Below are 15,136 nucleotides of genomic sequence, written 5' to 3' on the forward strand. Positions count from 1 at the left end.
CATTCAGGTCCAGACCAAAAAGGCTAGGCAGCGCCTGTATCACCTACGACAACTGAGGAAGTTCAGGGTCTCTCCAAAGATCCTCAGGATTTTCTATACAGGCGCTGTGGAGAGCATCCTCACACAGAACATGACATCGTGGTTCGGGAACAGCTGTGTGAAGGACCAAAAAGCTCTCCAGAGAGTGATCCGTACAGCAGAACGCTGCTGCAGGATTGCTCTCCCCCCGCTTCAGGACACCTACACCAGGAGATGCCGGACTAGAGCAGCGCAGATACTGAAGGACCCGTCCCATCCTGGCAACAAACTGTTCCAACTTCTGCAATCTGGTAGAAGGTTCCGCATCATCCGGGCAAGGACAGAGAGACTCAAGAGGAGCTTCTATCCCCAAGCCATCCGTGCCCTAAACACACACACCCGCCCTCTCACATCATCTATAATTGACTGAGACAGGACTCTTCCAAACACTCTAAACCAAGGCACAATGTACATTTCAAATTCCTTTAATTTTAAATATGTTTATATTGTCTATCCTGTAAAATAGTCAGATGTCTATTCATATTAATGTACAGAATTCACCTTCTTGCTGCTACTACTGCACATTCACCCAGTGTATATACTATATGTAGATATATATAATGTTCTTCCTCTACACCCCCCCCCCCCCAACTTTTGCACATGTCGAGGAGCGTGTCAGGCTACATTTCACTGTGTGTTATACTTGTATAACTATGCATGTGACAAATAAAGAACCTTGAACGTTGAACCTTGGAACTTTATCAGTCATGGATTGGTCTGCTCAGAGCCTGAAACTCATCATCAAGCAGTGTGGGATCATCTTAACAAAGAAAACTTTGTGCCTTCATTACCCATTGTTGTGCAGGTGAAGCCAAAGGCAAGGTGTGCTTCATTATATTTTCTAGTCTTTGGCTTGGAAGGAAGTTGGTTTGGAAGCATATTTGGCGATGCTTCATCTTCCACTTTGTGTTTGTGTGGGAGCCCTGTCAAAAACCTGTCCATTATGCTAGCAGTGTAGAAGCAGCTACCACTACTATTTGTCTTTTTTTTTATTCATACCACGGCCCCCTGCAATGGCTGTGCGCCCCCCACTTTGGGAACCACTGCGATATAGTAAACTTCAAAAACTCTACAAAAAAATCCAGCACTGTCTTGTAGAAATTATCGATAGTTCAGCTTTTCTCTCAGTGACAGTACGCTGCCATAATGAATCTCTCCTCAGAGCAAGCAAGACTCACAGCATCTAAATCCTCCCTTGCATCCAAATAGGGAGGTTTTTCCTAGTTTAAGACTTTTTCCTCTGTTGTGGCAATGCCACTGTCTTCCAGTTCAAAGAGAAGTCAATTATTTATAGTATGCTTTTGAATGTGTCTCATACACCATTCAATTCCTTCTCAGTGGAGATGTCAGGGTCCAGGAGTTTCAGTCTATCCACAACCTCAGATTTGTAAATTCAGAAATTCCTCCATATTAGACATATTCCGCCATAGTTAGTGTAGCATAGTATATTTAACTGCAAAGTGACAATGGTGTGTATAAGAATTTCTTGTATTTATGTATTATTCACATTATTTTATTGTATAATGCCTTAGTGCCACTGAATTTTAGCATGTCTCACACTCATGCAGTTAGACAGATGGTGGGGGGTCCGGTAAGGAAGTTGGGGGGAAGCAGACAACTCCACAGGAAGAATCTTTTGTCTCTTCGACGACTCTGGGAGGTAGCAAGTAGGACTGGGCAATATGACCCAAAATTCATATCTTGATATTTTTTAGCTGGATGGCAATATACGATATATATCTTGATATTTTAGGTAAGAAAAAAAAGAGTTCTTAGTCAAAGCTGTGTCCCAGATGTCACACAGGTACATCTGTTATGCACAAAAACAAACAATGTTGTTTTTGTGCATAACAAAAAGCTCACAATTGTGGAGTCAAAATGTAAACTAAAAGATGCTGAGCATGATAACAAAGACAGACAGATTTCAGAGCTGCTCTATTCCCAAGTTCTACTGGGTGACTGACAGCCTGGAGTTTGAAATCCGCTCCGTAACCATGTCTCTTAATAGGTGCCATTTATGGTCCTTATACACACACAATACGGTAATATTACGTTGAAGCACAGTACGTATTGCTCCGCGAGGCTCCAGACCACGGTAGTCGTAATGCTCCAACAATCCATCAAGCAGTGCAGCTCCGTAGCTTAGCAAAGTCGTACTAAAACATTTTTTGACAGATTGCTGAGCGCCGTGTACCACATAAAATCAGTTCACGGAAAGTAAGCACAACCAGAATTCATACATAAGGCGCACTGTCGATTTTTGAGAAAATAAAAGGATTTTAGGCTGTGCAGCCCCTGCATGTCGTTAGCGCGGTTAGCGCGCTAACACGTTGACGCCGTCCAGCCCCACGCACGGAGCGATCCGCGGTAACTCGTTAACAGAGATTTGCCGTGTCCATCTTGGTGTTGCCTGCAGGTGAAGCTATGGGGGAGGGGGAGTTGTGTTCAGAGGCCCAGTAACGTTGCGTAGAGACAAAAATGGACGAAAGAGAGGCAAACTTGCGGCTCCACAAGTATAATTATAACGTAACATATACTATATCGATATAAACGATATTGTCTTATAGCTCGTATAAAAATATATAGATCTTTTTTAAAAAAAACTCGATATATCGAGTAGCAAGGGAGTGTGAACCTTAAGGTGTGAAACAGCTGTGTACTGCCTTTTGTTCCTGGAGAAGGTATTTAACTGAGAGCCATGCTAGGCTCAGGGAGACTCTGCTGACCGTCTGCCCCGCGATCATGCAGGCTCTCCATCAAGCTTGGTTGTCTGTTCTTTGTTTTGATTAAAGAATGTTAGCTACCGCTCACCGCTTGTCTGCAGGCTTTACTTAATGGAAAACTTCCACAACAGGTGCTTTTCAATGCCTTTTATATAGGAATAGAACCAGAACACAAGCAGTTGGAAACCCTGTGTATCCACCCATTTTTAGAGGAATGTTTTTTTGTTAAACCTCCTAACACTGACATATGAATCATTCAAGCACAAAACATCTTCTAACTCCAGGTATAAATTAATGTTTTGTCTACACATAACTGATAACTTGGCAAGAAAGCAATGTTAAATGGTATCTTTACCAGGCACTGCAGTGAACCACTGAACCTACAAAAAGATTGTTTGACAGGAATAATAGTATTCACTGACAGACTGGCCCTGGAACAGTGATAGAAATCTGCTGCCATCTGCAGTATGATGAAGATGAAATGAGGGTGGACGTTTCAGCAAGACAACGATCCCAAACACAGCCAAGGAAAATCTATAGGTTTCAGAGAATGGCCCAACCAATGGCCAGCCTAACCTGAATGTAGCTGAAAATCTCTGGCAAACAGCTAAAGCTCAAATTTCATAGAAGAGGCCTACAGAACCTTCAGGATTTGAAGACTGATTGTATAGAAGAATGGGGCAAAATCATACCTGCGCAATGCATACAACTAGTTTACTTGAAGCTATCACCAACAAAGGCTTTTTTAGGAAGTCTTAAATACATTTCAGTAAGGTTTCCGCCTCATTATTACACATAACTTAATTTATGGACATATATGGTTTGATTTCTTTGCATGTGTTGATTGGATGGGTTGTTACCAGCTTCTTTTTAAATTGCAGAAACTGCAATTATTGGATCTTGAAACTCTTTTGATTCGGTTCAGTTTGATTCAATTTTATATGAAAACACTCACCTCAAGGTGGTTTATATTGTAAGGTAAAGAATACAATATTAGAAAGAAATCCCAACATTGATATAACCCCCTATGTGTAAGCACTTGGCGACAGTGGGAAAGACAAATTTCTTTTCAATAGGAAACACCTCACAGAAATAAACTCAAGTGGTATATAAACACACAGACTAAATATAGGTGAGTGAAGAACACTAAGTGCATTATAGGAAGCCCCCAACAGCTTAAGCCTTTTGTAGCATAACTAAGGGAGGGTTAAGGGTCACCTGACTAACTGTATCCTTTATCAAAATAAAAACGTTTTATGCCTAATCCTAAAAGTAAAGAAGGTGTCTGTCTCCCTACTGTCTTTTCAAACTAAGAGCTGCTTCCATAGTAGAGGGCCATACAGCTGAAGGCTCTGCCTCCTTTCCTAGATTTGAAAACTCTAAACTGCTGTCTTTTTATTAATGGGTAAAAAAAAACCCAGTTCTGATTCATATTTCTCTTTCTAACCCTGCAGCTTTTATTTAACCAGCATATATGACCACTCCATATTTGAGGCCTTCAGCAAAGTGGTCCAAAAGCTCATCCCACAGCTGCCAACGCTGGAAAATCTGCTTAACATCTTTATATCTGTGAGTAGTTCGCTTTTCTTGCACACAAACACACTTACAGCATCACTGAGTGAACAGCATGCAACTGGATTATTGTAATGGTCTTTTTACTTGTCTCAGCAAATCAGCTCTGGATCGCCTTCAGACTGTGCAGACTTTTAACTGGCACAAACAAGAGGTCACACATTACTCCAGTTCTGGCTTCTCTTCATTGGTTGCCAGTAAATTTTAGGGTTCATTTTAAAATTTTAGTCGTAACTTTTAGAGCTCTTCATGGTGAAGCTCCCCAGTACATCTCTGACCTGTTGAAACCTCATGCTTCATAGGTCTTAGACTTAGGTCTTCAGGTCAGAGGTTACTGTTAGTCCCACGTCCTAGGTTCAAAACACGTGGGGTTCAGGCTTTTCAGGCACTGGCACCAAGGCTGTGGAACTGTCTTCTGTTGTCTTTATGCTGTCTAGACTCCACTGACTCCTTTAAAAAGCATCTGAAGACATTTTTATACAAACCAGCTTTTAATTAATTTTGTCATTATTTTATATTATTTTATTTATAATTCTGGTTTTATTGTGGAGCACTTTGTGATTTTTATCTGTGAAAAGTGCTATATAAATAAATTTTACTTACTAACTTACTAAATGTTTAGGTCAACCCTCTGTACAAACCTAATGTGTGCTTTTCTGATTGAAGTTGGAATGTGCAGGTAACTAAATTTTTATGTGCATGCCTTTTTGTGCTTTACAACAGCCACTAGATGGTAGAAATGTATAAGGTCAACTTCAGTGTACGATGGCATATCCTGCTGAGAACCAACCTATTCATTTATCTCCTCTGTAATGGACCATTTAAAGAAAAAAAAAAGTCTTTGGACTTATTTGAGCTAAATACTAAGTCCTGATGTGCTTAAGAGGACATCTCGGGCTTTCCACTGATATTTGATGTGTTATTTGGGCTCTTTTTGCTCTAAAGAGGAAGGGAATTATAAAAAAAAGTTCAATGGGAAAATTATTTTTTCCTCTGTTTTTAGGAGGATATTAAAGAGTCAAAAATCATTACTTGCTGTATCAGTGGTTATTGTTGAGCTATTCACAGCTCAGCTCTTTCATTCATGAGTTTTCATCCAATCTAAGTTAAAACTGAAAAGTAATTGCAGCATTGTGCTTTTTGTGTCTCAGTATTGCTATTTATGGACTTAGCTGGATCTTTGGCCTAATTGTCATTCTGCCAAATGAGGTAGGGACTTCTCTGAGGTCCTGGGAGATGCATCGGAATATAAATATCTATGTGTAGAATGAACAGTTCACCTTAGACAAATCTTTCTGCCTTTGCTATATTAGTTAGCACAGGTAATACTACTGGGTTAAACCAATGTCCTCGAACGGGGGAGAGCATAAACTTTCAGCTCTAAAGTAGGGTTTATACAGCTTTTCCTGGTAAGATATATATTCTATTATGACATTACGCAACTTCAAAACATCTTTCTGCAGCTTCATTAATACCCAAATCCAGAATGAGGACAGATGAAGGTTTTTGTCTGTGTTTTATTTATTTATTTATTCATTTATTTATTTATTTTAGGGATTTAAGCATTATTAATTTCCAAGCATTTTGTCTTGAGCACTTGAAACAAAATGTAGTATTATTGTTGGAGTTGATAAAAATCTATTTTCTTTGATTTGCTTAAAATTCCAGAGCGTGTAAGCTTTGAAAACGTCTGTGATATCTGCGGGATGATAGTATCTCTAGCAGCTGAGAAAAGCTGCACACTGTGAATAGGCCTGCACACAGAGATATGTAAATGTCAGATCTGACAAACTGAATGAAAGTAAGTCTTACTTCCAGCATTACACGGGGTCTTCACTGGACACCATGGGGTATTTCTGTGTGTATAAGGATCAAATATTCATGTCATCCCATTAAGATTTTTGGCTAAAAAGACAAACTCACATGTTGTCTGTTTACCCTGCCGTCAAATAAATGTATAAAAAAACAGTAAGTTATTGAATAAAATTAGTGTTTGATCCTCTATAAACCAGTAGGAATTCTTACTCCTAGACTGGCTATGTGCCCATGTGACAGTTACTCTTGATCTGAACTCATGTGTAGCACAGAATCAGTTTCTTCCTTTTCCAGGTATTTACCAATAGTGGTTATTACCTGGTTGACTGCTGTCTGTTTGCGATCTAAATGTTTTAGCAGGTTAAATAAGTATTGAGCATGTCACCAACTTTCTAAGTAAATATATTTCTAAGGGTAGTATTGACAAGAAATTGTCACCAGATGTCTCTAATAACCTATCCAATCCACACATGCAAAGAAATCAAACCACAGATGTCCATAAAATATGTGTAATAATGAGAATTGACACATGGATAAATCACCAAATTTCTCAGACTTTTTATCTGATTTAGTTCTCAGCTCAGGTAAAATCATTATTGTGGCTGATTTTAACATCCATGTAGATGCTAAAAGTGACAGCCTCAACATGGCATTTAATCTGTTATTAGACTCAATTGGCTTCTCTCAAAATGTAAAAGAACCCACCCACCACTTTAATCACACTCTAGATCTTGTTTTAACATATGGCATAGAAACTGAACATTTAACAGTTTCCTGAAAACCCTCTCCTGTCTGATCATTTCCTGATAACATTTACATTTACAATAATTGAATACACAGCAGTGGAGAGTAGACTTTATCACAGTAGATGTCTTACTGAAAACGCTGTAACTAAGTTTAAGAATATAATCCACCCACTGTTATCATCTTCAATGCCCTGTACCAACACAGAGCAGAGCAGCTATCTGAACGCTACTCCAACAGAGGTCGATCATCTTGTTAATATATTTGACTCTTCACTACGTACGATTCTGGATACTGTAGCTCCTGTGAAAACTAACGCCTGAAATCAGAAGTACTTGACTCCTGGTATAATTCTCAAACACGCACCTTAAAGCAGATAACTCGTAAGCTGGAGAGGAAATGGTGTATCACACTTTTAGAAAATCCATCATTTAGCCTAGAGAAATAGTTTGGAGAAAAGTGGGCCAAAAATTACCCAGTAAGGCTGTTTTCTTGCAATATCATTGTAATGAAAAGTTATTATTTAGTTTTAGTCAGAACCAAGCAGTGGAGCAATGCTCATCACCTGTCTCTAGCCCACATCCTTCAAAGAGTAGCCCTCATCGCAGCTATTTATTCCCATGACAGTTACAATACACATCACAGCACAACACAAGCACCTTCCACTGTAAAACCCCCCAATGGTTCTAAAACAAGGCACTATGTGTATGTATGTATGTGCACCTGTATGCATGTGCAGGAACGCGTGTGTGTGTGTGTGTGTGTGTGTGTGTGTGTGTGTGTGTGTGTGTGTGTGTGTGTGTGTGTGTGTGTGTGTGTGTGTGTGTGTGTGTGTGTGTGTGTGTGAGAGAGACCTCCTGCTCACCAAAAGGATCGTAAAAGCAGGAAGCTTACAACAGAAGAAACAGATCTTCCAGAGAGAATGTATCTGCAATAAAACCTCCCCCAGCACAGAGTGGCTGGAGAGGTGGTCAGGATCAAAGGAATGGCTTTGATCCTATAGTTTGAACCAAGACTTTACAAATTTAAGAAACACAATGACAATATTCAACAATTTGACTTAACATTATGCCATTTCAATTTTTATGGTATCAGATCCCTAACCCTTTTATACATTTTAGAGAACTGTAGTTTTTGCATTACTACCCCAAACTTCGTAAGTGAGCCAAAAATGGATCGCATTAATGTCCTATGGAATTTCATGAGAACTTTTTCTCCTTATCAACTGTGACTGTCAGGAATATATATTTTGTGGGCAACAGTGTCACCTCTTCAGAAGACTATTTTATACAGTAGGAATTAGCAGACACCATACATTTGGCATTGAGACAGCAATTCATAATACGTGCCTGAAGCCTCAAGTGTGGCCTGAAGACCTTCTGCATTTCTGATGCCCACATGAACTATGCAATATTCATAACAGTTCACACAGGGAGACAAACAACGGAAGACGTTCAATATAATCTGGGGAAAGAATCTGTCCAGTTGTGCAGTAGATTCAGAACGACAAGATGCAGCATCACCACAGATAACTTTCCTCCAGTATGCCCATTGAGCAATGTCTGCTGGAGACACAAATGTGGAGCCTCTACAATAGGACAAGGCAGACATCATTCCGTGATGAAGGCTTCTGAGTCCATAGAGGTTCCTAGGAAAGAGTTTGGATTGACAGCAAGAAACACTTGGTTTCCATACAGTGAAGGGACAAGGTAAAAATATGATAAATAAAATCTAATACAAATGATTATTCTTAACAAAGTGTAACCTAGCAGGCTAACCTTCAAGCTCCCAGGTCCTGTACAGTATCTTAGCTGTTCCTAGGACTGCACTCTTCTTCTCTGAGCCCTTGGAACTTCTCCTGCTTCTCGTGTTCCTTCTTCCTGATGTTCCTGTCATTCAATATAAATCGCCTTGAGGCGACTGTTGTTGTGATTTGGCGCTGTATAAATAAAATTTAATTGAATTCGGTATCGCTACGTCTGTCACTATGGGGGGGAATGATGAATGCGCAATGTTTCGCCAACTGCTGCCCCTGTAAAAGACAAAAAAACCCAATCACCAATCTTCCTATAGACTGTGTGAGAAAGAGAGGGAGAGAGAGGGAGAATGCCGCCCTCTTTGTCACAAATGCACTTGATAATGATGGTGGGAAAAGTATTCTGGTGTTAATAAGAACTCAGCAGTGCAGTTGTCTTTTTCCTTTGCTTTTTTGGGGGGGGACAGCCTTTTAGTACTCTAATTGTTAAAGCAACTATTCTGGCTGCATAGAATGGTCATGAATAGAATGGTATTTATATAGAAAAAAATCCATAACTACTTTTCTCTTTTGTTTCTCTGCCTCTGATTTCAGAACTCGGGTATTGAAAAGGCCTTCTTGTTTGACGTAGGCAGCAAGATTTACATCGCTACAGACAGCAGTCCAGTAGATATGCAGACGTATGAACTGTGTTGTGATATGATTGACGTGGTCATTGACATCTCCTGCATTTATGGGTAAGTCAGTAGACTTTCTCTTAATGCCACAAGCTCAATGTTCCCATTCTCTCCTGTAATCTCTCTCTCTCTCTCTCTCTCTCTCTCTCTCTCTCTCTCTCTCTCTCATCAGAAACTGATGAGAAAGAATTGGAGTTGTGAAATTAGGCCGTCAGAGTAAAATTCCAGCTCTTCTCAAAGTTAGAATTGGAAAGTATCTATTTGTCTCATGAACAGAGGGAATTGAAATTATATATTACAGATCTCATTGTGATGTAAAACCCAAAGGATGGTAGGTACTCCTGATTCCCTCATAGATCAGAAAGGATATGCTTTGTATTTAATTATCAACCCAGCTTGAACCTGTGTCCTAATCTAAATTTGTGTAATTAGAGGTCAGGTTTCGGCTAAAATCAGACCGAACAGTAGTTGATACATTTCTGATGGACTGGCAGTGGAAGAGAGAGGAGAAGAAGCGCTACTGACCTGCTTATAATGTATTATTGTATATAGAGATTAAAAGAAACAAAATTCATCCTTAAACAGTTAAACATTACAATCCATGAAAAAATTTGTGTGTTTAAATAAAACCTGTCCTTTGTGACAATCAAAATTGTGATCTGAAATCACCTCAGTACCAAAGACATTTAGTTTTTCCAAGAACAGCTATATAAAATCTCTACTTGAATCTCTACAAGAATCTCTACCTCTTCTTGTTCGTGTCAATCTTTTGGCTGTTTATATATTTCTATTTCTATTTGTGTTATTTCAGTTATTACGTTATATGTGGTATAGTATGACAATGTCTAAGGCAGGAAAAAAGGAAAGAGGAAGGGAGGGAAATATAATATTGTGGCGAGCTCAGATAAGGAGGAGACAGAGGTATCGTTTGGTCTTGCTCCCCGCTAGCTAGCCAGGTAGCACAGCCGTTTATTAGCATTCACGGACAAACACACACCACGCTAACACATCCGCTCGGCACACCTCTAGTGTAACAACAACAACAACAACAACAACAACAACAACACAAAATGGCGCTCTCCCCACCCAGAAACACACAGTCGCAGAGAGAGAGCGTCACCTGTATACATGGCAACATAACAACAGAACATAGCTGTCAGAACAAAACCCTAAACAGCCCTGACCCGCTACATAGCCCCCACGTAAGGGGTCAGTCGTCCCCGACAACCCCATTACCCAACACAAAGTCCTGCAAATGTCCAGGTGTCTTCTTTCGACGCACTGGCCGATCTCGACCGGCGGGGGAAGAGTCACTCGGATCAGAACATGGGGTGCCACCAGCATCCCCTGCCCCGGCAGCTGCTGGAGCGAGCGATCGGTACGGTGAGAGTCTGTCCTGGTGCAACACACCGTGCGCCCCGGGCCCGGCATGCGGACCCGTTACACCACTTCTGTTAGCCGCTCCACGACCTCCCCCGGCCCTTGCCAGTGGCTGCAGAGCTTGGGGGACACTCCTCTCTTGCGAACTGGGCAGTACACCCAAACCTTGTCGCCAGGCACGAAAGCTCCCCCTCGGCACCTGGTGTCGCAGGCTCCTTTCAGTTGAACTCCGGAGCTGGCCTTAGCCTGGTGGGCATAGTCGTGAACCACCCGTGGCCGCTACCTCCGCCTCCTGTAGCAGTCCATGGCCACCGGTTCCCTGACTCGGTTATGGGGAAAGGCCCTAGGACGTCCACTCCCACTCTCTCCATCGATGCCCCCACCAGATACTGCTGCACGGGGGCAGTGGGGCGTTGAGTGGGGCCTTTCCGTGCCGTGCAGGTGTCACAGCAGTGCACGTGAAGTTCCACATCCCGTCGAGAACCAGGCCAGTAGAACCATCCCCTGAGACGGCGGAGAGTTTTGGCATTCCCATAGTGGCCGGCCCCCACCAAGCCGTGGACAAGCTCGAGCACCTGCAACCGCAGCGACCGAGGCACCAACAGCTGCAGGAGATCTCTGCCCTGACCGGGGGACCGCAATCTCCGGTATAGGATGCCGTTGTGGGTCTCGAGATTGTTTTACTGGGAGTAGTAGGCCTTCACCTCGAGCCCCTGTCCTGACACCCCTGTCCAGCCTGGGCGTCGTGCCGCCTCCAGCCAGGCCCCCACCTGAACCAACATCACATCAGCCTCCTGCTCCCACTTCAGCTGCTGCATGGTCAACGGGAGCCATCCCCCTCCGCTAGCTGGGCCTGAGCAGTAGCCACGCTCAGTGCCTCCTGGGCCCGCTCCTCCTGTCATTTCGAGAGGGGCAGCCGGTGTGAGCGCAGACGGATGGGCTGAGCAGAGCCGGTGTCAATGGTGCGCTGAACCAGCCGCGTCTGCCTGCAGTCTTTGCCACTAGTGGCAACAATGTCCACATTCTCGTCCAGGAGGCACCTCAACCGCTGCCGCTGGTCATCAACAGCTTGGGTTGTCTTGGTCGAGGGAGGTTTGTCTTGCCTAGAGGCTGGGCCTGAGGCGAGTAGAGATGGTCCAGAGCCACCGGCGTCCGAAGTCTGTTGAGTGGCACCTGCCCGGCTTGTCTGTCTCTGGTCCCCTCCGTTCCCTGCTTTTGACCGCACTGGAGGGCCAGAGTCTCTGTACCAAGAGTGATAGCCAGCTTCGCGGTGTTAACGCAGGCCCCCAGCGGGTCGGCAGATCAAGGCCGATGATGCACTGGTCTTGGATGTCAGTAAGCCAGAAGTCATGCACCAGCTCCAGATCCGCAACGGTTTCTTCCCCAGCATGTCAGTTCTCTCCCCCATCACCGTCATCAGCTGGGTGTCGGTGGGCGACCAACCCATCACAAGCAGCCCAGACGTTCCAGGGAGCACACCAGGTCATATTAGGGAAATGGTAGACCCCGTATCCACCAGGGCCCGGCAGGGCTGGTCCTCATCACAGCAGCTCAGGTAGAGTCCCTTGAGGTGCCCGACTAGGCCCACCACCGTGCATCGTTCTTGGAGGGGGGGCAGGAAGCTGGAGCGGTGGTCCCCTCACTACACCCTCTTGTTTCCCTGAGGCCACATAGTTCTGGTCTTTGGTGCGGGCGCCAGGCAGTTGCGCGCCACGTGACCAGGCTCATTGCACCGGTAGCAACGGTCAGTCAGTCGACGGGGACGCCTCCAGGGCAGAGGGCTGCAACTGGCATATCTCTGGCGACCTCCCCCTCCCTGTCGTAGTCTGCGGTTCTGATTTGGGGGTAGTTTGGGGGGTCACCTGCTGGTTAGGTCGCGAGGCGAGCACCAGCTCTGCCCTTTCAGCCTCAAGGAGTGCCTCACGGAGAGTTTGAAGCATGGCCAGGCGGACGTGTTGGTGTAGTCACTCTGGAAAAAGTCCTCGCAGAAAAGCAGCTCCTCACAGGCTGCTGCTGGGAACTCCAGGTAGCCACGACGAGCATACAGCAACACATCCGATGCAAAGGAGCCCAGGCTCTCCCCCGGTCGACGGCTCCGGTTGGTCAGCTGCTCCCTGCTTCATGGGAGGCAGCCCATGAAGCATTGTCCTAGCGTCCGCGGTGCGCTCGCGCCGTCGGGACCCGTCGGGACCCGTCGGGGGACTTACACGGCCGCTCGCTTCCTCTCTCTTCAATCGTCAGCTTCCCAGGCAGCGAATGCTCTCCTCGACGGCTTGCTCCAGCCTCCAAATGTCTCCCTCCCTTACGGCAAGGGTGAGCTATCCCACTTCTGACACCAATGTGGCGAGCTCAGACAAGGAGGAGACAGAGGAGCACAGCCGTTTATTAGCATTCACGGACGAACACACACCACGCTAACACACCCGCTCGACGCATCTCTAGCGTAACAACAACAACAACACAAAATGGCACTCTCCCCACCCAGAAACACACAGTCGCAGAGAGAGAGCGTCACCTGTAACCATGGCAACATAACAACAGAACATAGCTGTCAAAACAAAACCCCAAACAGCCCTGACCCGCTACAATGTGATATATAAGGATAAAGTACAAATAGAAATGCATGTATCGCCAACTGCTGCACCTGTTAGTAAAAACAAACATACAGCACCTGGAACACAAAACTTTGAATATGCACAGATACATAAGTCAACAAAATCGTGTAGTGTAAGTGTGAATGTGAGAGAGACAGAGAGAGTGTGGGTCTCACAAAAGTACTTGATTGTGAGGCTGGGAAGCTGGAATAACCACCCCCCAGAAAGCTTACTGTCACCCACCACGAACCACACATGCACACACATTGTGTGGTAATATGTTGTGAACTGTAATGACCTAAATAAAAAGGAGGGTTGGGGGGAGGGTCGCCGCACAGTATTGCCAGCAAAGCCACATAGATGGCCTTACACACTGTGACCAACAAATTGTCTTTAAAAACAATCCACTGGTTTGTTCTTCAGAGGAGGATGTTTAGTTTACAAGTGACAAAGTAATTTTGAATGCTTCATTGTCTCATTTGCAAATATTGTATAACAAGACAAATCTGCAAATGTGAACACAATTTTTTTTCTCACTCTTAACTAACTGAAGCTTTTTATTGAACTACCAAATAAACACATTGGTCCTTTCTTTCTGGCCAGACACGTGGCAGCACTTCTGTAATTTTGTTCGTATTTAACCAAATAAAAAAGCATTAATAAGTGTACACAGTACTTATTGACTCTCTCACTGAACTAACACAGCCAGTCCCTCAACATGCTTGTGGTTCCTGCTCATATTTCTTTTGTATCACATAATGAGGGTGGGAAGTAAGGAATAACACCCCTCCAGAAGCCACGGGCAGTCGACAGACCATTCATTCAGTCACTCATTCACTCTCACCTACCTACCATACAATGATGCATAAAGACATGCACACACAATATCTGGTATTATGTTGTGAAATGCAGTGCCCTAAATAAAAAAGGGGGGCTGGGGGGGAGGGGAGGTCACCGCGCAGTATAACCAGCAAAGCCACATGAATAGCCTTACACACTGTGACCAACAATTTTTCTTTAAAAATAATCCACTGGTTTGTTCTTCAGAGTAGGATGCTTCATAGTCTCATTTGCCAGCTTCTCACCCATCACAGCAAATAATTTTCACACTAATGCTAAATCACTGGTTCGCTCCTGTTTTTATCATTTAAAAAATATTGCTAAGCTGAGTCCCATTGTACCACGCTCAGAATTAGAAATGGTCATCCATGCATTTGTCTCATCTTGTTTATATTATTGTAAGTCTTTGTTCACTTGTTTATGTAAAGCCTCTGTGGATCATCTGCAAGTTGTTGAGAACGCTGCTGCAAAGCTTCTGTCCAACTCTTCTAAATACTCTCACGTTACACCTCTGCTGATCCAGTTGCACTGGCTCCCCATAAAATTCAGAATCCACTTTAAGATTTTGACTTTGCATGGACAAGCACCAACGTATATCAGAGATCTTTTACATCCTTACATCCCCAGCAGGTCCCTGAGGTCATGTGACCAGGGCTTGCTGGTCGTCCATCATACGAGGCTGAAAACGAAAGGCGATAGAGTGTTTGTAAATGTAGCCCCCAGACTCTGGAACTCCCTTCCCTTGAGCCTGAGATCTGTGGACTCAGTGGTTTCATTTAAAAAAAAAAGCTAAAAACTCATCTTTTTAAACTTGCTGTTGTTTGATTTCTGTTTTTATGTTTTAGCTTTTCTGTGAAGTACGTTGTGATTTTTATCACAAATAAAATTGTACTTACTTACATCATGGAATTAATGGGAGACAAGTGACTTCAATCAAAATACACTAATTTATTAACT

General features: G+C 43.6%; 1 protein-coding gene across 1 annotated transcript in view; it reads left to right on the forward strand.

Moving 5' to 3' along the window:
• The window catches only part of rragd (ras-related GTP binding D), a 75,416-nt gene that overhangs the window by 40,211 nt on the left and 20,069 nt on the right, over positions 1 to 15,136 (forward strand). The window contains exons 4-5 of the mRNA XM_026151962.1: positions 4,256 to 4,370; positions 9,283 to 9,425. Coding sequence (XP_026007747.1) covers positions 4,256 to 4,370; positions 9,283 to 9,425 — 258 coding nt within the window. The remainder of the gene's footprint in view (positions 1 to 4,255; positions 4,371 to 9,282; positions 9,426 to 15,136) is intronic.

Source organism: Astatotilapia calliptera, chromosome 19, assembly GCF_900246225.1.
Source record: "Astatotilapia calliptera chromosome 19, fAstCal1.2, whole genome shotgun sequence".
Classification (NCBI taxonomy): Eukaryota; Metazoa; Chordata; class Actinopteri; order Cichliformes; family Cichlidae; genus Astatotilapia; species Astatotilapia calliptera.